This window comes from Vicia villosa, linkage group LG6 (assembly GCF_029867415.1).
Source record: "Vicia villosa cultivar HV-30 ecotype Madison, WI linkage group LG6, Vvil1.0, whole genome shotgun sequence".
Taxonomy (NCBI): Eukaryota; Viridiplantae; Streptophyta; class Magnoliopsida; order Fabales; family Fabaceae; genus Vicia; species Vicia villosa.
The window spans coordinates 132,827,729-132,852,190 of NC_081185.1; the positions used below are offsets into that span (position 1 = coordinate 132,827,729).

At 36.3% G+C, this 24,462-nt stretch overlaps 1 protein-coding gene across 1 annotated transcript; it reads left to right on the forward strand.

Moving 5' to 3' along the window:
* Positions 1 to 13,659: 13,659 nt before the first annotated feature.
* Positions 13,660 to 14,139, forward strand: LOC131614712 (secreted RxLR effector protein 161-like). Its single transcript, XM_058886270.1, has one exon. The coding sequence runs from the start codon at positions 13,660 to 13,662 to the stop codon at positions 14,137 to 14,139; it is 480 nt and encodes a 159-aa protein (XP_058742253.1).
* Positions 14,140 to 24,462: the final 10,323 nt, after the last annotated feature.

A 24,462-nucleotide genomic window follows, 5' to 3' on the forward strand; every position in this document is an offset into this window, starting at 1 on the left:
AATAATGATTAGTAATATGAAAAATAAAATAAATTTTATGTTTATAATTATTGTTACGAAATCGATTGTCTATTTTTTGTGAGTGATTTAAGAGTATCAATGTTATATTTTTTTTAAGAGAAACAATTTTTTTTTCCATTTTAATAGGAATTATATTAGTTCTCATTATTTTTTTATTTGAATTATTAGAAAATGTATTAATTTGATTCTTATAAAAATTGAATCAACTCTCATAGTTTTGAATCGAATTATTTGAAAACTAATTTATTTATTTATTTTTTATAAAAAACTAGTATACGCAATAAAAAAAGAATGAAAGTTTAATAATTTGATTTTTAATGTATGATGGATTTATGATTTGTATATGTATGTAACTTATAATAACATGTGTTTCGATGTATTGTGGTTGTACGATTTGAATAAGTATATAACATATATAGAGGATGAAGAAGAAATCAAAATAAATAAGTGTATGTGAGTTTTAGTTAGAGGAATAGAAGGGGATAAGCCATGAAATATATGCAATGATTTTTAGTTAGAGGAATAGAAGGAGGTAAGTCATAAAATATATATGTAATGAAGCAGCAGCACAAATAAATTAATGAGTATAAATAATTTTTAGTTAGAGAAATAGAATGAGATAAGTCATGAAATATACATTGAATGATTTTTAGTTAGAAGAACATAAGGGGATAAGTCATGGAATATATATAGAATGAAGAAGAAAAAGAAATAAATCAATGAGTATGAATTACTTTTAGTTAGAAGAATAGAAGGATAAGTGATGGAATATATATGGAATGATTTTTAGTTAGAGAAATATAAGCGAATAAGACATGATATATATATATATATATATATATATATATATATATATATATATATATATATATATATATATATATATATATATATATATATATATATATATATATATATATATATATATATATATAAGGGATAAGTCATGGAATATATATAGAATGAAGAAGCAACACACAAAAAATCAAAGTACATGATTTTTAGTTAGAGGAATAGAAGAAGATAAGTCATGGAATATATATGGAATGATGTTTAGTCAGAGGAATAGAAGGGAATAAGTCATGAAATACATACGGAATGAAGAAGCAACGTAAATAAATAAATGAATATACATGATTTTTTAGTTAAAGGAATAGAAGGGAACAAGTCATGAAATATAAAAATAGAAATGCTTTAATTATATTAGAGTTTGACCTAACTCATCTTTACAAAACCGGTTTTGTAAGGATGAGTTAGGTCAAACTCTAATATGGTATCAGAGTCTATCGATCGGACCATGGGCCGTCCATCATTAATATCCACGCACCAAGCCCAAAAAGAGTGTTGGGCGTGAGAGGTGTATTAGGAAGATCCTAAAGTCCCACATTGGTTGGAGATAGAGCATTGAAAGAATATATATAGAGGAACACTCCTCACCTTACCAACCGGTTTTGTAAGGATGAGTTAGGTCAAACTCTAATAAATTAAAAGAAATTTATAAATGAAACGATACATATTTTTGTTAAATAAATACTAAAAGTTTTTGGCATGTTGTGTTGTGAAGAGTGCCCCATCAGATTTTTAGTGATATGACAAGAGAATGAGTTCTAAAAAAAAATAGCCTAAGTTTTAATAAATTACTAGATAGAGGCCCGCACGATGCGCGAGACTAAGATGAATTTTTAAGTAGTATTATAAAATATAGATTTTATTGCTTATTATGAAATAATTATAATTGAGACGATAAGATAAAGGTGATAAAAAGAGAGTAAAAATTTAAGTGAAAAGAAATATATTTGAATTATATACAAATAAGACATCACAATTTAATCTTAGGGTCTATTCGGTAAAAATATTGGTTGATTGATAAACTAGCTTATAGCTTATAATTGATGGTTGATGATTGATAGCTTATAGCTTATAACTTATGGCTGATGGTTGAGATTGATAACGGATAAGTTAATTGAAGTGTTTGGTAAAATTAGCTGTTCAAGTAACTTATAAATGTAAAATGACATAAAAGATATTTAATACATACTTATTTTATTTGAAATTAAAATAAATTATAAAGGATAAAAATGAGTTTATGATAAAATAATAAGAATAAAAAAGGAAGAAAAATGATAAGCTATAAGCTAAAACGCTATTTAAAATAGCGTCTGAAAAATAAGCTATAAGCTAATAAAATAAGCTATAAGCTAGTGATGGAAAGACAGTTACCAAACAGGTCTAAATTGGCATATGAGTTTATAAGATATAAGCTATAAAACATAAACTCAAAACTATGTCTTACCAAACAGAGCCTTAAAACGTAAAATAAGTATAAAGAATTTCAATATTTCCTTTTTTATTTTTCAACATCTCCAAGAATATTTGTTCTTCATTATTTCGTGGATGAAAAACATTCCACATTTAATTATAAGAAAACTGAGACGATAAGATAAAGGCGGATAAGTCATAATGGTATTCCTTTACTCTCAATAATGTAATTGGATTTCAAATTATATTTAATCCATAATGTAATTGAGACGATAAGATAAAAGCGGTTGAACCAGGCACGGGTCAACTAAATGGTATTCCTGTAGCAGTCAGTTGATCGAATACATTCATAAATATCAATATTAAAATCTTAGATAAAACTCTATTTTATATTGAATTTGTAGTCTAGAAATGCGTAATGATGGCTAGGCTAAGCGCGTGTTCGGACACGCGCTGGATTCGTCCTCTATAAATAAGAGGGAATTGATTCCATTTCTACTTTCATTTCTCTTTCTTCTTCGCACCTTCTGCTCGTAGTTTGCTTGAACGTATTTTATACCGTCTTCCGCCATGTAGGACCTCCGACCATGTAAGTTCTTTTATTCCTCTTACTTTTGTTAGTTCTAGTATTGATTTTTGCTTGGAATTCATGTTGTCATGATAGGGAGAGAATAAATTTTAGGAGTTTCTCCGGTGGATGTTGGTATTTGATGGTGGCCATGCCACTTTTGGACGTCGATGCCGCTGGGAACGGGCCAGGAACCTTAAGGAAATTGTTGTTTCCCGGCTGGGTAGGTGTTGTAGTCGCGGTGATAGAACGGAAAGTATGAGTTTTTCGACGGATATTGGTCGGAGTCTGGGTTTGAGCGGCGGATCGCATGGATTTTGCGGTGAACTTCATGTGAGGCTTAAACCCCAGGAATCGGGGAGACACTTCCTCGGGAAGAACTAGGGTTTAGTCTTCCAAGGAAGTTCTGATAGAGCTCCTTGCGCTATCTTCGGATGTTTAAGCTAAGGGCTTTGGCCGGGGACGTTTCCCTCGTTGCCTTTGAGCACGCCCTTTCACTTGATTAGTAGTGGAAGAGTGGATTTGATTTTGAAGTCAAATTCACTTTTTCCATTGCATTTCAGGTATAAATGGCTAGTAACGTCGAGGATGAGACTATTAGTGAGTCCAGTAGTAGCTCAGAGACTAGGAGTTCGACAGACCCGAATACTTCTGAACAAGTATCCTTTTCTCGGGATATGTATGGCCAGGAGGTGGACCTTGGTACTTCCGAGGATGAATGGATAGCCGTCGGTCATTGGGAAACTCCCTCTACATTCTCTACAACCCTTGAGGATGCCTTTACGATTATGGGGGCGGAGACGGATCCGCCTAGCATCGAGGAAGAGTGAAGGGTTTCTTTCCCTAAGGAGGACGACTGGATTTGTTTGGTGTACCCGACCAATCAATTTCCCATGTACGAGACCTACTTTTGGGAGTTGGGACTTCGGCTGCCCTTTACTGACCTTCAGGTGGTTGTGCTTGACCACTTGCACCTCGCCCCTTCCCAAATTCATCCGAACTCGATAGCCTTCCTCCGGGTGTTCAAGGTGGTTTGCGATTATCTCCAGATTGGGGCCATGCTGTCCTTATTCTTCAATTTTTTTCACATTCAGTGAGGTGTCTCCGGTGGACAACATGGATGGGTCTCGCTAAAGCATCCTGGAAAGCTCTTCAAGACCTTTTCGGAGTTGGTCCGGGGTTTTAAGGACATGTTTTTCTTAGTCCACTCGGAGCCGGAGAAGGCCCTCATTTCTGTGTTCGCTCTAAATTATCTCTGTATGGGTCGAACGGGAAGCCCTTGACGACTAGGAGGGGCAAATTAAGGAGGCAGTTGATCGAGAGGTTCAATTTTCAATGGAGTAAGAGGCATTTCGGGCAGGATACAAATGCTTACATAGTGAAGGCAGGTATGTTGAATACAGAGGATTCGACCAGCTATGACAAGCTTATGGCCTACATCGAGGGCTAGGTTCCATCCAATGTGTGGCTAAGGGTGGGGTGCATGTCGGTGGCCTAGACGGAGAGCCTGTATATGATCCCATTCTCATTAATGTTAAGGAGCAACTGGAGTGCGGGATGATCGAGGAAGCTAAAGAATATTTGGGTAGTTGTTTTGTTTTAACCGTTTTATAGATATTTAAATTTTATCCTCGTTTGTTAATTTCTACTCGTTTTTGTTACAAGCAAGATGTCAACCCCTCAGGAGCGTATGGTGAAGTCTCTTGCTGCCAATACTAAGAAAGGGCATAAGGGAGCCAGGGGCCGACCAGGGGAGAGAGAGGACCCACTCCTCATACTGGTTCAGGGGGCTCTTCCTTAGCTTTTCTTGTCGGGAACCATTCTCCTCGGGCGGTGGTATCTTCTAAGTTCATGAGCCCTCGCCCTTATGGATGGAAATCAGACACAAACCCGAGTCAACGGGTGAAAACCCGAGTTGAGTGGGTTTGAGTTCGGGTTCGGGTGCGGGTTTGGGTAGTGTGAAACCCGCACCCGAAAGCCGAAATCACACCCGCTTATATATATATATATATATATATATATATATTTATAAATATATATATATATAATATTATGGAAAATTGTAGGAAAAATGTATTTTTAAGCGAGTTCGGGTTTGGGTGAAAAAACCCGAACCCAACGGGTGTGGGCGTGGGTGTTATTTTGCCATCCGAACATCATTTGGATTTGGGTTCGGGTTCGGGGCTGATTTCGGGTGCGGGTTTGGGTAGTGTAAAACCCGCACCCAACCCGTTGCCATCCCTACTCGCCCTGAAGAGACAGTCAATCTGACTAGGGAGTGGGGAAAAGATAAGTTTTAGTTGCCCCCGTCTTTCATGATTGGTCTTTCTTCGAGGGTTCTACACTGCAGGTTACTCGAGCAGAGTCCCTGATGTTGGAGGATATGGATTGTCCGAGCAAGAGGTTGTTGCTGGACCAAAACGTTAATGCCCTGATGAGGGTCCTCGAGATGGTGGTGGTATATGCCAATGACGGGATCACTCAAGAGATTGAGCTGAGGAAGGTTCGGGCTACTCTTGCAGAAACTGAGGAAAATTTAACCAATGCGAATAGTGACCTTAAGGAGCTACAGAAGATGAAGGATGATCTAGCCAAAGAGACCGAGGAACTAGGGACCCGTGCCACAGAGAAGAAGTCACTCGCGGATATGATCGCAGCCTTAAAGGCTTCCGCTGCCCTTGCTGAAGATGAGTTTGAGGAGACCAAGGGGCTGATGGCTCAGGATGAAATAGTTGTAGATGACGGTCTGGTCAACGCCTAGGAGAGTTTTGATAATATTGTGGCTCAAATCAAGGTTATGAATCCTAGTGTCGAGCTCTGTAATGCGAAGAGCAGCTTTGTCTATTAGGTGGTTGACGGACAGATCATGGTCCCCAATTTCCTTAAGGAGGATGATCTAACGGAGGAGATGCTGGAGATCGTCCCAGACGAGCCTAACCTCGAGGAATCTCCCCATGAGAAGTTCGCTCCCAAGGAGCAGCCTGTCAATGATGCCCAACCCATTTCAGAAGAGCAGCAGCTGTCTACTTGATTAGTTATGTTGTTTTCTGTTTGGCCTGCGTGCCATGTTAAAATTTGTTGTGTTTAGGGTGTGGCCCAATTAGTGTAATATTTGAACAGTTGTGGTCATTATGGCCACTTATTTTCGTTTTGGTAGGGCTTGGCCCTGTTTTATGTATCCTTCACAATCACGGTCCTTGTGGCCGCTTTTTATTTTTATTAATCCGACCTTGGTGGTCGAGTACTTTTTATATGTTGTTTATACATATTTTTGTGTGTTTTAATTGCATGTTTGTATGCCTGTCCGTCGAGGATGTTTAATTGTTATATTTCACTAAGTGTTTTAGCGTTGCTCGGTGGATAAGCCTGTCGTTTCAGGTCCATTATTAATTGTATTTTGTAAAGTATTTGGGGTTTACTCGATAGTAACAGAGTTTGACAGCATGGGAAAGCGGTCGAATGATCAGGCTTGTTTTCTTGGCAAGGGGAGGAGCTCATGACACGTTTGTGACCTGAGTCTCTCGGCGTGAACGGTCCCTCGTAACATAGGTGTTTTGCCATTATGGTACAAAGACGACGGGAGTCAGTTGTGTGTCCCTTGTCAAGCAGAGGATCTTCTCGTGATGTGAGCGAGATCTTGCCTTTTGTTTCAAGTTGGATGTTGCGCTTGTACCTAGGCGTGAATATGTGGTCGGACATGCTTGGATGATTGTTCCACCAAGCATATCTACAGTTCGTGGCCTTAGATGTAATATTGTTTCAGCTTTTCGGTGTGCCATGGTCGAGCAAGTTCTTCCCCGTCTAGTCGTTCAAAGTAGTAGGCCCTATTTTCAATTTTTGCACGGACTCGGTATGGGCCTTCCCAGTTCGCTGCGAATTTTCCTTCGCGAGAGTCTTTGTGGTTCCCTTTCATGACAAGGCTACAGACCTCAAAATTTCTTCACATGACTTTAGTGTCGTGCCTTATAGCTATTTTTTGTTTAAGTGAGGCTTCTCGGACGGATACCCCGACCAGACTTTTTCGACCAGGTCGAGCTCCTCTCTTAGAACCTCATTATTTTCTTCCACGTCCATGGGAGCTTCTGTCCGCCTGGAGGGTACATGTATCTCGATCAGGATTACTGCTTCGATTTTATAGGTTAATCAGAATGAGGTTTCCCCGGTTGTCGAGTGGGGTGTCGTGCGGTAGGCCCAGAGCACACTATGGAGCTCCTCGACCCACCTCTTCTTAATCTCGTCAAGCCTTTGTTTGAGGCCACGTAGGATAACTATATTCGCTGCCTCAGACTGCTCATTTGTCTGGGGGTGCTCAACAAATGCGAAATGTTGTATGGTGCCGAGTTTGAACATGAATTATTGGAGATTTTTGTCTGTGAATTGTGTCCCGTTTTTGGTAACGATCGCCTGGGGGATGCCGAAGCGGGCGAGAATGTTTTGCTTGTAAAATTGAAGGATGTTTGAGAGGTGATTTTGTCTATGGCCTCAGCTTCTATCCATTTTGTGAAATAGTCTACCCCTACTATGAGGTATTTGTTTTGGTTGGATCCTACCACAAAAGGTCTGAGGATATCTAATTCCCACCACGCGAATGGCCATGCGAATGACAAAGTTTTGAGCTCGTTGGGCGGTGCCAGGTGGATGTCCCCGTGGCGTTGGCATTTATCGCATTTCTTTGCGTTCTCTTTTGCGTCGAGCTAGATGGTCAACCAGTAATATCCAGCTCACAAGGCTTTTCGAGCCAGGGATCTCGCGCGGGATATGAGGGATTTTTTATTCCTCAACATAATTGAGGAGATGAATGGAGAATCCCCGTCTGTAAAGCTAATCTTCAACCAGGACATATGAGCAGGCGTTGCGCCTAACTATGTTGGCCTCTTTTGTGTCAGACGGTAGTTCATCCTTCGCGAGAAAGTTATAGACCAAGTTCATCCAACAGTTGTTATCCTCGATGACGTTAACGTCGGGGGCCGTGGTGGGCTACTCTATGCTTGGTCGGGGAAGGATTTCTTGGATGACGAATTTGTTTCCGCCTTTCTTCTCTGTGCTCGCGAGTTTGGACATGATGTCTGCCCGGAATACATGTGGCATAAATTATGAATTAAAAATAATAAAAAATGCAGTCACACCATCATTTTAAGTGATATGGCTTGACCAAGGGTTAAAAGCAAATATTTTTCAAAAGTTAAGGTAATCCATGCAATTTTTTTTTGCAGGGGATTTTTTCAAAAGAGGCCTATATGGCAGGGGGAAATAGGTATTAATCCTTTATTTTATTTCCTAGTTTTATGTTTTTCTCTATTGTAGAATTTTACAATTATTAATAGTTTAGCAATTCAACTTTCTAATATTTGGTACTCTCATTTTTTAACTTCAATTTCTCTCATGACAAATCTTATCTATGTTTCTCAATTTTACTTCACCTTCACTCAATCTTATCATCTCATTGTCACATCCATACCACTTGTATCACCTAATCCATACACACCATATGCATTTTCCTATAACTCAAATATTCATGGTTACCAAAGCTATTGAAACAAGTAGTAGCACCAACCTTATCAAATTCTCATCAGATCATCTAAACTTAAAAAAAAAATTCAAAAGATGAGAATATTGTAGAAGATTTGAAACTGGGGAGAAGAGAATGGCACATGCAAGCTTGTTGAGAGTCTGTGGGGTGAAGACAAAAGATGAGAGAAATGAAAGACATTGGAACCTTTTTATAGGTTGTGAGTGACAGACAAACTAATGACTTCATTTTAGGCTATCTAATTAGGGTTGCAAGAAATATGGGTAGGTCATGAATGGCTCATATTTCTAAGAGGTTTGAAAATCATCATAATTAGGGGAAGTGAAATATTCAAACAACAAACGGATAATGGTTGGCCACAATCCAAGGTCACCACATTTGGAGAAATATGAGTAAAGTGCTCGAAAAATAAATTCCAACGAGACACATTAGTTAATGGTCTACCAGTCCTAGGAAAAAATTTGTTTTACATGGCTCATGCTTGAGGGATTGTGTACTTGTCCATTTTCCAAGAGAGCTTCAAAAAAACCCTTCATCCTTACACGACTCATTCTTGATGAGATGTGTACATGTCTATTTTTTTAGAGGGATTCAAAAAAGCACTGCCCCCTTACATGACTCATTCTTGAGGCGATGTGTACACGTCTGTTTTTTGAGAAGGCTTAAGAAAAGCACTTATCCCTTACATGGATTATGCTTTAGGGGATATGTACATACCTATTTTTTAGAGGGCTTTAGGAAAGTACTTCGCCCTTACATGACTCGTGCTTGAAAGGTTATGTACATGTTTGATATCTTAGTTCGGGTTCTAGGATGGTTCGGAGTTAACCCCGATCTAATAGAGCTAGCCTTGTTTAAAGAATTTATCCCAAAGAATGTGGTTGGGTTGAAACATATAATGGACCAGACCAGTTATACCAGCCCAAGTTTAGCACAAGTCAATATCTGATCAAGATATGATTGAGAAGATATTTATTACTAATAGATATTGGGATCCAGGATTTGGAACAATCAAATCTGATTCTCAATTAACATCAAGAGATCATATCAATCATAATCAACCACATTAAATAATTTCTAATAGAATTTCGTGTAAGGCGGGTCAGAACTACTATATAAGAAGAATATCGCAAGAGAAACATTTATTCACAATTCACTAGATTATTCGATTGTGGATTTATTGGTATTCATAAGTAAAGTTGTTATTAGTTTACTTTTATGAGTGCACTTAATAGCTTGATCTAAACTTAATTTATAACTATATGGTTTAAGAATTGGAATATTTTGATCCATTACATTCTTAAAAAAAAGTCAACTTTTGTATTAAGGTTGTTAGAATCAAATTTTTACCTTGACTAATTTTGTCCAGGTAAAATCAAAACGTAAAATCATAAAAAAAAATCTTATTAAATTTAGATGCACGACATGTATATATATCTACTTATTTAATATTGTAAATGCATCAATAATTTAAAATTTTAACATAATTATAAAGAAAAACATACTAAATCGTCATAATAAAGTATAAAATTTGTAAACTTGTATCAAATTACATAAATTATCCATAAGATCATAAAAATTAATATCCAAAAGATTATCCAAACAACAAGAGTTTCATAAGTTTCTCAAATTAAAAAAAAATAAACAAGTGTTTTCATCTTCATCTTCAAGTTAATCGAATGTTCAATCCTTTACAACATCATATTCATCAGAATCTTCATCTTCAACTTGATCAAACTCATCTCTAGATGATAAATTTTCTTTATATTAGATCCAAAGACAAAATTATTAAAAAGTGGAGCTAGAGGATTGCTTGAACCAACATACACTAACCTCAACACTGATAGGTTAATGTACATTCTCATCATTATCATCATTAGCATGTCCGTCAGATGTAGTAAAAAATTCATATCAAATTCAATATCAATAAATTTAAGCGGTTCCTTATTTTCAATTTCTTTCTTTGTTAAGCTCATATTAGCTATCGTATAAATCAAATAATTCATTCTTTGTTAATGTAATCAATTTCTTTTCTTGGTATGTACCTAGAAAATAAAAGTAATCAAGTTTTAACTATAAACTAAAACTAATAACAGAAATTTAAAACTATAATTAAATTTTAAAATTCAATTATCAAATACGTGTTATTTCTTTGGTATGTTCTTTATCTCTCAAATATGTTTAGGAGAAGTCGTTTAATGTGAATAAAATAAAAAAGTGTGAGAGTAGTTTTCGAGGGTTAAAATATAAAATGGGATTTTAAAAACTTGACAAAAAAGGTAGAAAAAGGCCAAATAATAAAATTTAACAGTTTTACATAATTTCACCGATTTCAGAGCGATTTAAATTATTTAATATTGTCCCAAAATACGATTTTACTTTAAAAAAAAAATTTACCTGCGATTTTACATAAATTGTTGACCCATAAACAAACAAAAAATCATAGAATTCAGATTTTAAATAGCAATTTTACCGTTTTATATAAACTTCATTATTAAATTAGACACTAATCAAATAGTTTTTTTTATAGTGTATGAGGAAGTGCATTATCCCTCTTCGGCACTTAAGAGTATTACATTTAATTGACATTGCATTTTAATATAGTTGAATTAATTGAACCATGATACGAAATATCTTAGTAATTTTATCTCCATTCTTAATTTTTACACATTTATCTATATTCACGTCTTAATTTATTTATTTATTTCATTCAATGTTATGCCCATTGTCAACTGAACATGTGCAGGTTCTGAATTATCTAGCAGATGATTACTCAATTGCAACTCCAATATCAAACATTTGTTTATGGAGTAAGTATAGAAATACAACCCTTAGCTCATACAGTTAACACCACCTTATGTAGTGGAAGACCCATCTATAGGTTATATATCATTGTATTTTAAAGCAATTAACATAATGTTGTAATATATGAAGTTTATTACAAATGTGTCTTCTAAAATGACAAAATGATGGAAGTGAGTAAATGCTAATAAATGTATGAGATAAAATCCTACATTGAAATATTCACTCACTTTGTAAGCCTTTATAAAGAGTTATCATTAGCTCAATAAAAGGACAAAAGAGGATAAAGTGTCCCATGGATAAATGTGGCCGTCCAAACGTTATGCCACTTGTCTCATCTCATCCATACAACCACTCGCACCGGCGACACCGGCTCCGGGTCTGAGGGTATATAGGCGCTAGTGGCGTAGACGGCACTTAGGCACGACACATTGGAGAAATCGAGCTATTCGCAACGTTAATAAGGTGTCTCCGCTCTTTTCTACATTCGAGTTTTTGCCGGTCTTGCGCAAACTCGATAAGGAAACTCTAAGACATTCGAGAGTGCTTAAAGTACTATAAGAAAACTGTTTTGCTGAAGGAATGGTCAAACTTTGTACTACCGATAATATTGTTAATGAAATTTATAATTCTGCTTATATGCTTGAATCTATTTCCTTATGGCACTCTAGATTAGCACATATTGGTATTAGTACTATGAATAGACTAATTAAATCTTGAATGATATCATGCAATATTCATGATTTCGAAAAATACGAAATATGTGTTAAATAAAAAATGATAAAGAAACCTTTCAAAAATGTTGAAAGAAAAACAAATGTGCTTGATCTTATGTACTATGATCTCTGTGAATTTAATGGTATGTTGACCCGTGGGGAAACCGTTATTTGATAACGTTTATCGATGATTGTTCTAGGTTCACACATGTATACCTTTTAAAGCATAAAGATGATGCTTTTAATGCCTTTAAGACATATAAAGCAGAAGTAGAAAATCAATTACGTACAACTATAAAAGTACTTATAAGCGATAGAGGCGCTGAGTATTTTTCAGCAGAATTTGATGCATATTGTGAAGAATACGACATCATACACGAATGCTCTGCGCCTCACACACCACAACAAAATGGCATGGCCGAAAGAAAAAATAGAACATATCAAGAGATGATAAATACTATGTTAATGCATTCATAATTTCCATTTAATTTGTGGGTGAAGCATTATTATCCGCATGTCACATAATGAACATGATTCCTTTAAAAACCACATGCATTTCTCCATATGATAAATGAAAAGGAAGATCACCAAATATTGGTTATTTTAGAGTGTGGAGGTGTGTAGCATATTACAAGAATATGGATCCCAAAAGAACAAAATTAGGTCCTTGAGGGATCAGATGTGCCTTCATAGGATATGCACCAAATATCAAAGCATATAAACTTTTAAATCTAGAGGCTAATGTAATTATTGAATTCCATGATGTGGAATTCTTCGAAAATCTCATCACAAAGGATAAGGAACTTGAGAATCCCACAATTGAAGAGTCTGCTGACAAAGATTCGACACGGATTGTTGAAACACAACTCGAACCAAGGAGAAGCAAAAAATCACGGAAAGCTAAGGATCTAGGACCAGATGAAATCGATTCTTAACTTATTTCCGTCTATCTAGTAGGAGGAAATAGCAAGAAGGATGTTCATAAAATTCCTATTATTCTTCAAGTTGAAGGTGATCCTAAAACATATAAAGAAGTAGTGGCTTCTAGGGACGCTTCTTTTTGGAATGATGTTATCCAAGATGAAATGGATTCAATTATGTCCAACCACAGTTGGGAACTAGTTGATCTTCCAAAGGTATCAAGACCCATTGGATTCAAATGGGTGTTTAGAAAAAAGTACCACAGTAACGGTACATTAAACACCTACAAGGCTAGACTAGTAGCAAAAGGATTTAGAATATTTTGACACATATGCACCAGTAGAAAAAACTACGACGATTAGAATATTGTTTGCACTAGCTTCCTTAAATAACCTTATTGTTCATCAAATGGATGTTAAAACAACATTCCTAAATGGAGATCTCGATGAAGAAATCTACATGGAGCAACCAGAAGGCTACATGCTTACTAGAACTGAACAAAAGGTATGCAAACTTGTTAAATCTTTACACAGTTTAAAACAAACATCAAAATAATGACATCAAAAATTTAACACTTCCATACTTTCAAATGGGTTTATTCCAAACTCTTGTGACGGATGCTTATACACAAAGGTGCATGGAAATGTTGTAATATTTCTATGTCTATATGTTGATGACATGTTCATTATTAACAATAAAATGAATGGAATCTTATAAATAAAGAGATTTCTAACTTCCACATTCAAGATGAAAGATCTTAAACTAGTGTACACTATACTAAGGATCAAAGTAACAAAAATAGTGGGGGTTATAAACTTAATCAAACACATTAAATTGAGAAAATGCTGGAAAATTTCAAACACCTAAACTTTAAGGAAGTAAACACTTCATTCGTTCCTAGTGTCAAACTTCAAAAGAACAATGGGAGAACTGTGGCACAATTGGAATATACAAGTGCAATTGGATGTCTAATGTACTTAATGCAATGCACCAGACCAGAAATAATATTTGCAGTTAGTAAGATGAGTAGATTTACTAGCAACCCAAATGATGAACATTGGAAGGCCATAACTACGATTTTCGGTTATTTGTTAAAGACCAAAAATCTTGGCTTTCATTATGGTAAGTTTCCTGTCATACTAGAAGGATATACTGACGCAAGTTGGATATCAAGCGTTGGAGATTATAAATCTACAACTGGATGGATATTCACATTAGCCGAAAGTACGATTTCTTGGAAGAGAAAGAAACAAACATGCATTACTCTCTCAACCATGGAATCAAAGTTTTTGGCTCTTGCGTTTGCTGGACAAGAAGCATAATGGTTGAGGGACCTTTTATTGGAGGTTCCGTTAGCTAAAGACAATGTTTTAAAAGTGTTGATACATTGTGATAGTCAAGTCACCCTAGCTAGAGCATTCAGTGAAGTATACAATGGAAAGTCTAGACACGTAGGTCTTAGACACTCTCTCATGAGAAAAATGATAAAGGATGAGATCATTTCACTGACATATATACAAACAAGCTATAATTTGGCTGATCCATTTAATAAACCATTGGCCTGAGATTTAGTAAAGACTATCTCGAGAGGTATGGGATTAAAACTCCTTGAATGAGGGTTCGGACAATGATAACAACCCAATATGAAGTTAACACATCTTAACCTAAGATTCAATGGGTAACAACAAGTTGCTGATTTGGAAGTTTGTGCAACATTCCGTGACAATGTTGACTATTACAAATTGAGGGTTGAGTTTTTAAGAAACTCTTAATGAAGTTCCATATCGAGGATATGTATCTCAAGAGATACTAATGAAACTTCACCTATATGAATTTCGAGATGGTGCCATCTTAAAGTGAGAGTTGGAGTTTCTCTCTTGAAAACAGGAAAAGTGTGTATAATAACGTCGGTCTGATCACATGGGACAATGGTTCAAAGCATAGCTACCTAACATTTCGATTAGGCTTTACGTTATCTTTACTAAGGTTAAGTTCAAATCAAAAGATACCTAATTGTATTAACACTTTTTTACTTTCTATATTCTGGAATTAGATTTGTCATTATTAGAACAAGTGGAGGATTGTTGTAATTTATGGAAGTTAATTACAAATGTGTTCCAAAATGACAAAATGATGAAAGTGAGTAAATGCTAATAATCGCATGAGATAAAGTCCCATATTGAAAGATTCCCTCGCTTTTTAAGTCTTTATAAAGAGTTAATATCATTAACTCAACAAAAGGACAAAATAGGATAAAGTGTCACATGGACAAATGTGGTAGTCCCAAGCATTATGACACTTGTATCATCCATACAACCACTCGCACCGGCGACACCGGCTCCGACTTCGGGACTGCATCTGAGGGCGTGGGTTTAGAGGTGCTAGTGGCGGCATGTATACGGAACTTGAAGAAAAAAAACATAATTGTTATCAAATGACAAAAAAAATACTTTTTAAAAATTACTTAAAACATAAACTATCATCAATCTCCCAACAATAGAACTCATATACTCTTCAAAACAAATATATAACTACGTCTTCCTTTTATAATTTTAGACGATATAAAACATTTTTAGCATGCTTATTTTCAGTCCACACCAATAAATCAGTGAAAAAGTTTGAAGAAATTGGCCAGCTCAATTGGTTATGCAAGGAACCAATCAATTTGTTAATTAGTTTGATCTTGAATGGATTCAACAACAGTCAATTTTTTTATTTTCCTTATTAATTATTTACTTGTTTGGTTTTTATCCATTCAATCATTATATATAATCCAAAATATATAAATATAATTTAACGTTTTAACACTTCATTATAAACACATTAGACTTGTGGAATTGGTTTTGATTGAAGACTTATTTCTCATTCCTATTTTGTGGATGCCCCATCGGACTGCAGGTCAGGATACCCTACAACCTAAGTTACACAAAACTTGACAGTTATATATGAATCACAGACTCCGGTAATAATTTAAAAAACTAAATAAATTTAGTGAAATTATAAATGTTATTGTTAGTTTTAGTGTCAGACACCTGTTGGAATCGCCCTAACTCTATGAAGAATTCCGAATCAATTTTGATGAACAAGATTCAATCACACCGATTGAATTCTCTCTTGCTCTCCATTCTTAACTCGAGTGAATCAACCAACCTTAGTTGCAAGATGATTATGCTGCACAATTGTTAATAAAAGAATAAAAGAAAAATGAATTGGGAAGAGAGGAAATTAGAGTTTGAACAAAATAAAGGGAAGAAGAAAATTTTCTGCATAGTTTCTCTTTATCCTTCAAAGTGCAAGTGAGTAAGTATACAGTAATAGGGGTTACTCCCTATTTATAAATTTTGGGTTTGCTTGCTCCCTAGGCAAAGCCCAAAATCTGCTTCGACATTTCGACAACTAAAAAAATTCGACACACACTAAGTTATTTCGACACGACCTTGTTTCTGTCGAGCAACCTGCTTCGACACAAAGAATTACAATTTCAATAGACCATTTAATTCCTTGTGTCTAGGATATCTACATTCATCATAAATCTTTATTTATTGAACACTTCGACCTGCACTTCTTTTGTCATGATGTTTGTAATCTGATTATGAGTTATACAATGTTCCAAGTTTAGCTTCCCTTTTGCTACTTGTTCTCGAAGATAATAGAACCTCATTTCGAAGTGCTTACTTCGTCCATGTGCTATCGGATTCTTCACTAGATTGATAGCAGACATGCTGTCGATCTTCATGGTAATTGCGCCATGATTCTTCGTTGTATTCTCTTCGATCATGTTCACCATCCATGTTGCTTGACATGCGCAAAGAGAAGCATCTATGTACTATGATTCACACGAAAATAGTGCCACTATTGGTTTTTCTTGAACTTCAAGCAACTGGTGCATCACCTAGCATAAACACATAACCAACTGGGGATTTTTTAACCTTAGCATCACTACACTAACTTGAGTCGGTGTAATCCACTAGCTTGCATTCTTTTCCTTCATCAGCTGCAGGAAACAGAATGCCATAGTCGAGAGTTCCTTTGAGGTACCTTAGTAGCCTCTTTGTCGCTGCTAGATGTGATACATTTGCCTTCTACATGAATCTACTTACAATACACACACTGTGTGCTAAGTCAGGCCTTGTGTGACAAAGGTATCTTATTGACCAAATAAATCTTCTATATTGTGTTGGATCAACATCATTTTCATTTGAGTCTTTCGACAGTTGTACTCTTGATTCAACAGGTGTCCAAATTGAGTTGTATTCTTCCATATCAAATCTCTTGAGTATTTCACTTGCATATCTTCTTTGATGCATCATTAAACCTCTACTACTCTTGTAGAATTCGATGCCAAAGAAATATGAAATGTCGCTCATATCAGGCATTTCAAATTCCTTGCTAAGATCACTTTTGAAGTGTTCGACCTCTTTCTTGTTGTTACCTGTTATCAACAAGGCATCGACATAAAGACATAGTATAAGCAATTCACTCTTACTTTTCCTTACACATACTCCATGTTCAGTTGTGCACTTCACAAATTTCTTTTCCCTTAGAAAACTGTCTATCTTCTTATTCCAAGCTCTTGGAGCTTGTTTGAATCCATACATATTTTTTACTATCAACACATGTTTGAACGCTAAATTGACGCTAAAATGTTATTAGCGTCCATTTTTTTTACTTTTAGCGTCCATTTTGTGTAGATGCTAAAACTATGTTTTCTTGTAGTGTTAACATAAACTCTAAAATATGAAGAAAAAAACATGATTAAACTCTAAAATATGAAGAAAAAAACATGATTGTTATCAAATTAAAAAAATATATACTTTGTAAAAATCACTTAAAACATAAACTATCATCAATCACCCAACTGATAGAACTCATACACTCTTCAAAACAAATATATAATCACGTCTTTCTTTAACGAATTAATATATTTTTAGCATATGCATATTTTTTATCAACACCAATAAATTAGTGAAAAAGTTTGAACAAATTGGCCGGCTTAATTGGTTGTGCAAGGAACCAATCAATTTGCTAATTAGTTTGAGCTTGAATGGAATCAACAACCTTAAATTTCTAAATTTTCTTATTAGTTATTTATTTGGTTGACTTTTATCCGATTCAATAATCATAATCCAATACATATATAAGTATGACTTATAGTTTAACACAATAGATTTGTAAAATTGGTTTGATGGAAGACTTATTTCTCATTCCTATTTTAAGGATGTTCCATCGAACGATTGGTCAAGGAAAATTTCTTCACCCACCTCTTAACCTTCTTGCCCACCCCTGGTGAATTTACCACAATACTCCTTGTTTCGGAAGTTCATTTCCGAAACTGTACTTTTTTTCTTAAAAAAGGTGTTTTCGGAAATGTATCTCCGAAAACGTGTTTTTTTTAATATAAAATATTGATTTCGGAGATGCATCTCCGAAATAAAGTTACTTTTCAGAAAATGTGGTGTTTCGAAAGTTCATCTCCGAACGCACCCCCCTTGGAGAATTCGGAAATGAACCTCCGAAAATATGTCTGGACAGAATAAAATGAAAAACAACAACAATTCGCTTTATTTAATCGGGTGAAGATTACAACGATAATATTACATAAAATTAAAGTTACATATTGGTTACGGGTAGGTGGGGATGAGAGAGTGGTGGGGAGAAAAAAAGGCTTCCAAATTTCAAAAGGTTTTTTTATTCTTTTAATAAAAATACTTACTACTATAAGTAACAAATGACGGAGGAGGTGTAACCGGGGCCGGAACATATGACGGAGGAGGTGGATGTCCGGAGGAAGAAGAACCGGAGGTACGTCCACCGCGAGACAAAGGAGCCAATCAATGTAAGCTATAGTTTATCATTATCATCAGGGGACATCATTACAAAAAATTGGGAAAAAATCTTATTATTTTTAATCTTGATTTTTTAGAAATGACGTCCCCAGATGATAATGATAAACTATAGCTTACATTGATTGGCTCCTTTGTCTCGCGGTGGACGTACCTCCGGTTCTTCTTCCTCCGAACATCCACCTCCTCCGTCATATGTTCCGACCCCGGTTACCACTTCCAAAAACTAACATGATAAATCCAATACAAAAATACTGTGCGATACAATCCGAAATCAGAACAAAACAAAACAAAACACGTCAAACAAAACAAAAACATGTTATTCTGCCCGACGAGCGTTACAAAATACACATCAAACAAAATAAAAACACGTTATTCTTCCCGACGAGCGAACTCCTCCGAATGAAGATAATTATACCAATCCTCATCCCACTCAGTATCAGAACCATCAGCGTTGATCACGCCTGAACGCTGAGCCTGCACGTCCGAGCCATAGACCCCCAGGGGACGAGAAGCAGAACCAGTCAAAAGCTTCTTCTTCTCCTTCACCTCCTTCACCTCCTTCACCTCTTTCACCTCCTTCTTTGAAGAACCCTTTCTTCCCTTAGCGCCCTCTTTAGAAGACGCAGTCCTGCGTGCTGGTTGGTTGCCTGACATGTTCCTGTAAACAATTGAAAACGATTAATATGCATAGACAAAATAAAAAACAAAAAAATTTGAACTTCTGATACATTTCGGAAGTTCATTTCCGAAAACTAGGATGAAGGTGTTTTCGGAAATGAACTTCCGAAACACCCCTGCGATGGAGTTTTCTGCAGCTTCCATGACAGACCCCTAAACCAAACTTCAAACCAAATCAAAATGCTTCTAAACAACCTAAATACTACTAACAACCTAACCATATATCATTTATGCAATTAAAACCCAAAATAACATGCATTTCAATAATAGATCTAAAAATTTCAAAACTTACAAAGTGTTAGGATTGAGGGCTTTTGAATGTTGTTTATGTGAGTACAAGATTACACTCAAAGATGTTTTTGATTTATGGCAAACTCAAATGAGCATTCAAACAACAAGGAGGAATCAGAAAAGCAAAGCATTTGATCACTCATGAAAGCACAAGGTGATCCACTATGCATATAAGTCGACTCAACACAAGCTGGACATGAAAAATGCAGAAAATCAGCAGTTAGGTCGACCTACTGTCAACCTAGGTCGACCTAAAATGAAGGAAAATCCATATACCTCTGCTAGGTCGACTCACAGACCATTTAGGTCGACTCAAAATGAAGAAATCTTCATATCAGTCTGCTAGGTCGACCTACATGGCAACTAGGTCGACCTAATCTGTGAAAATGTCCCCAGAATGCATCAGAAGAGGATTCTGGTCGACCTACTCCTTCAACAGGTCGACCTAACTGGGAGCAAAATTCTGCAAGCTCTGTTAGGTCGACCTAAGCACTACAAGTGGTCGACCTAACTGATCAAGAAAGTTCAAAAATCAGTTTTTCTTGGTTCTAACTGTTATGCAATCATATATATTGTGCAAGGGTAATTATTCAAGTAACACCAACGACTGAAAGATACACAAACGCTTCTCATCTTCGTTCTTCATCATCTCCAACACAATTACACATAATCATTCTTGCGTTGCGGGTTAGTGATGAGTTCGATAACGTCCATGGAACGGAATTGAAGATTCCTAGTGGGTGAAGGTTTGTGGGGTTTGTTGGTGAATAAAATCTGAGGGTTTTGTCCTCCACGACGGGTGGTTCTTGGGGGTTTTTATCAAGAGGCGTTCATTGAGGATTCGGCTGAGTGTAACGATTGAGGAATGGGGAGTTCAAGGAATCAAGACACTGCAGAAGGGAATCAAAGTGAAGCTCTTGGATAACCTTGATCTTGGTCAAGATTAAGGGGGAAGAAGATTCAAAGGATCGACATAATTGGTTTATCGTTTATCGCTTTGTTATCTTCTTTGTATATACTCTTTCAACATTAATGAAAGATTACCCAATTTCAATTTGGAATTGGGGGCAGACGTAGTCGTAGCGAGGACGATCGACGAACTGCCTAAACAAATATCGTGTTCTTGTCGCTTTTACTTTCTCTTTTACTTTCTGTTCATAATTGGTTATAAGTGCAAAATTGATCAACGATTCAAGTGTTAAAATTGTGAATTAAAGTTCTGCACAAACATCACAATTCACCACAACTTGAATCACTATCAATTTGAACCTATCACCAAGTGTTTGTGTTTTTGCTTAATCCAATCTTACTGCATTGCAAATCAAAGTTGTCAATCTAGAAGTTAATTGGATTTCAGTTGTTAAACGTATTGGTTAGCTATCATATTACTTCACCATCAATTCCACTTACTCTTTGGTTTTGAAACACATACGACCTTTGCAATAGCGGTCCAGAATAGACGCAAGTCGATTCAGAACCGCTTTCGCTCGAGTCTGTAGAAAAATCTGTAAAAACTTAGTGAGATCTATTCACCCCCCCCCCCTCTAGATCTATAGGCCAGCGTCTAACAAGTGGTATCAGAGCTCTGGTTTATTCCGTGCTACGTGAAACACTTATTGGAAAGATGGCTTCTGGACCTAAAGGGGCTCATAATAGAGCTCCAGTTTTCAACGGAGAAAACTACGGCTATTGGAAGGATTGTATGTGTGTCCATATCAATGCAATTGATAGGAACATCTGGACAGCTATTGTCAATGGTCCATTTCAGATCACTATGACAAATGCAGCTGGTGCAGTTGTTCCAAAACCAGAAGATACTTGGAATGCTGAAGATGAAAAGAAATATGCATACGATTGGAAAGCGAGAAACATTCTAATCTCAGCTCTAGGAGTTGATGAATACTATCGCGTTTCCCATTGTAGATCAGCTAAAGCTATGTGGGACACATTGTAAGTTGCCCACGAGGGAACGGATGATGTCAAACTAGCTAGGATCAATACGTTAACTCAAGAGTTCGAACTTTTCCACATGGAAGATGGTGAAACCATCGAAAGCATGCAGAAAAGATTCGTTCACCTGAAAAATCGATTAAATTCTCTTGATAGACCTGTTTCCAATGCAGTTGCTACTAACAAAATCTTAAGGTGTTTGAACAGGGAATGGCAGCCCAAAGTTACAGCAATTAAGGAAGCAAATGATCTCAACACTTTAGACATTACCACTCTCTTTGGTAAACTAGAGGAACATGAACAGCATCTTAAATGCCTTGACATGCATGAGAAGAGGACAAAGAAAGAAAAGAACATGGAGAAAGAGGTAGAGAAGAAGTCAATAGCTCTAAAAGCTTCGAGCTCCAAGACCTCAAAACGAGAGCCAAAGGATAGTGACACAAGTGATGACGAAGACTCCGATGATGAGGAAATGGGACTGTTTGTGCGAAGATACAACAAATATCTAAAGAAAAATGGAGCAAAACATTCCGACAAAGGCAAAAGATCGTATACTCCTTTATATAGTAAATACACTTTTGTACCAAAAGTATCAACTAGCAAAACTCCATATTCTCATCATATTACCTGTCATTATTGTTGCAAAAAGGGACATACCATTGAAAAATGCAAATTTAGGAGAATTTTAGTTCCTAAAGGAGTTTTTCAATGGTTGCCTAAGTGCAACAAATTGTGTACTCACTACCAAGGACCCAATGAAAATTGGGGACCTCCCTCTTTAAATTAATCTTGCAGGAAAAGTGTCTTGACATTGCCGAAAGGTTGTGGTTCCTTGATAGCGGATGTTCAAGACACATGACTGGAGACCTATCTCTTTTCGTTGAGTTTCAAGCAAAGAAAAAGGGGTATGTCACCTATGGAGATAACAATCGGGGAGCCATACTTGGTAAAGGAAGTGTAGGTAACCCTTCTACCACTACTATAACTGATGTGCTGCTAGTAGAAGGTCTTAAACATAATCTTTTAAGTATAAGTCAATTGTGTGACAAAGATTTTAAAGTAATGTTTACTAATTCTGGCTGCACAATAGAACATACTAAGAAAAGAGACATTATGTTTAAGGGCTTAAGAGTAAACAACATCTACATGCTAAAGCTGATGAGGGCATATTCCTTGGTTACTCACAATCTAGCAAAGCATATCGAATATATAATAAGAGATTACTTATAGTAGAAGAGTCAGTACACGTTTCTTTTGATGAATCTTATGCAAAATATGTCGAGAAAGGTCTTTCATTTAATGGTGCAGGTCCATCCACTGAAGACATTGTCAAGGATAAGGAAGATGAGGATGAAAGTATTGTAAAGAAAGATGCTGAGAGAGAGAAAGATGAGTCTCAAAATGAAAATGAAAAAGAAAGCATCTCAAACAATGAAGAACTTCCCAAGGCCTGGACAAACGTGAAAGACCATCCAATTGATAATATAATAGGAGACATCTCAAGGGGCGTTACAACACGCTCAAAGATAAGTAACTTCTGCCATCATTTTGCTTTTGTTTCACAAGTTGAGCCGAAAAATGCTAAGGATGCATTACTTGATGAGCATTGGCTAATGGCCATGCAAGAAGAATTAAACCAATTTAAACGGAATGATGTTTGGGACTTAGTCCCTCATCCGGGAGATCATCAAGTAATAGGCACTAGATGGGTTTTTCGTAACAAACTTGATGAAAACGGTGTTATTACTAGAAACAAAGCTAGATTAGTTGCCCAAGGTTACAATCAAGAGGAAGGTATTGATTATGAAGAGACATACGCTCCTGTAGCACGTCTCGAAGCTATTCGCCTCTTACTTGCTTATGCTTGTTCTAAAGACTTCAAACTATTCCAAATGGATGTTAAGAGTGCCTTTCTAAATGGCTATATAAATGAAGAAGTCTATGTTGCTCAGCCACCCGGCTTTGAGAATTACATGTATCCAACTCATGTTTATAAGCTGAAACGTGCTCTATACGGTCTTAAACAAGCCCCTCGGGCTTGGTACGAACGTTTGAGCAAATTTCTCCTTAGTCAAGGGTACTCTAGGGGTAAAGTTGATACTACTCTCTTTATTAAAAGAAAAGATAAGGATATTCTCTTAGTCCAAATTTATGTAGATGATATTATATTTGGGTCCACTAATGCAAAACTTGTCAAAGACTTTTCTAAGCTTATGCAGAGTGAATTTGAGATGAGTCTCATGGGTGAGCTAAATTTCTTCCTTGGCCTACAAATCAAGCAACTCAGTCATGGAACGTTTGTGAATCAAACTAAATATTGTACGGAGCTGCTCAAAAGATTTGGAATGAGTGAAGCAAAGGAAATTGACACACCTATGGCAACAAATACAAATCTAGACAAAGATGAGAAAGGTAAAGAGGTTGACGTGAAATTATACCGAGGTATGATAGGTTCACTATTGTATCTTACTGCCTCAAGACCAGACATTATGTTTAGTGTGTGTATGTGTGCAAGATATCAATCTTGTCCAAAAGAATCTCACTTGAAAGCTGTCAAGAGAATTCTGCGATACTTACGTGGAACTACTACATATGGCCTATGGTATCCAAAAGGAAATGAGTGTCATTTGGTAGGATTCTCCGATTCAGATTTTTGCTGGCTGCAAATCCGATAGAAAAAGCACTAGTGGAACGTGTCATCTATTCTCAAACTCATTAATAAGTTGGCATAGTAAGAAACAAGTATCGGTTGCATTATCCACTGCTGAGGCAGAATATGTAGCTGCTGGAAGCTGCTGTGCACAAATATTATGGCTCAAGCAACAACTTCTTGACTTTGGTATTAAGCTAGATCACATACCTATCATGTGCGACAACACA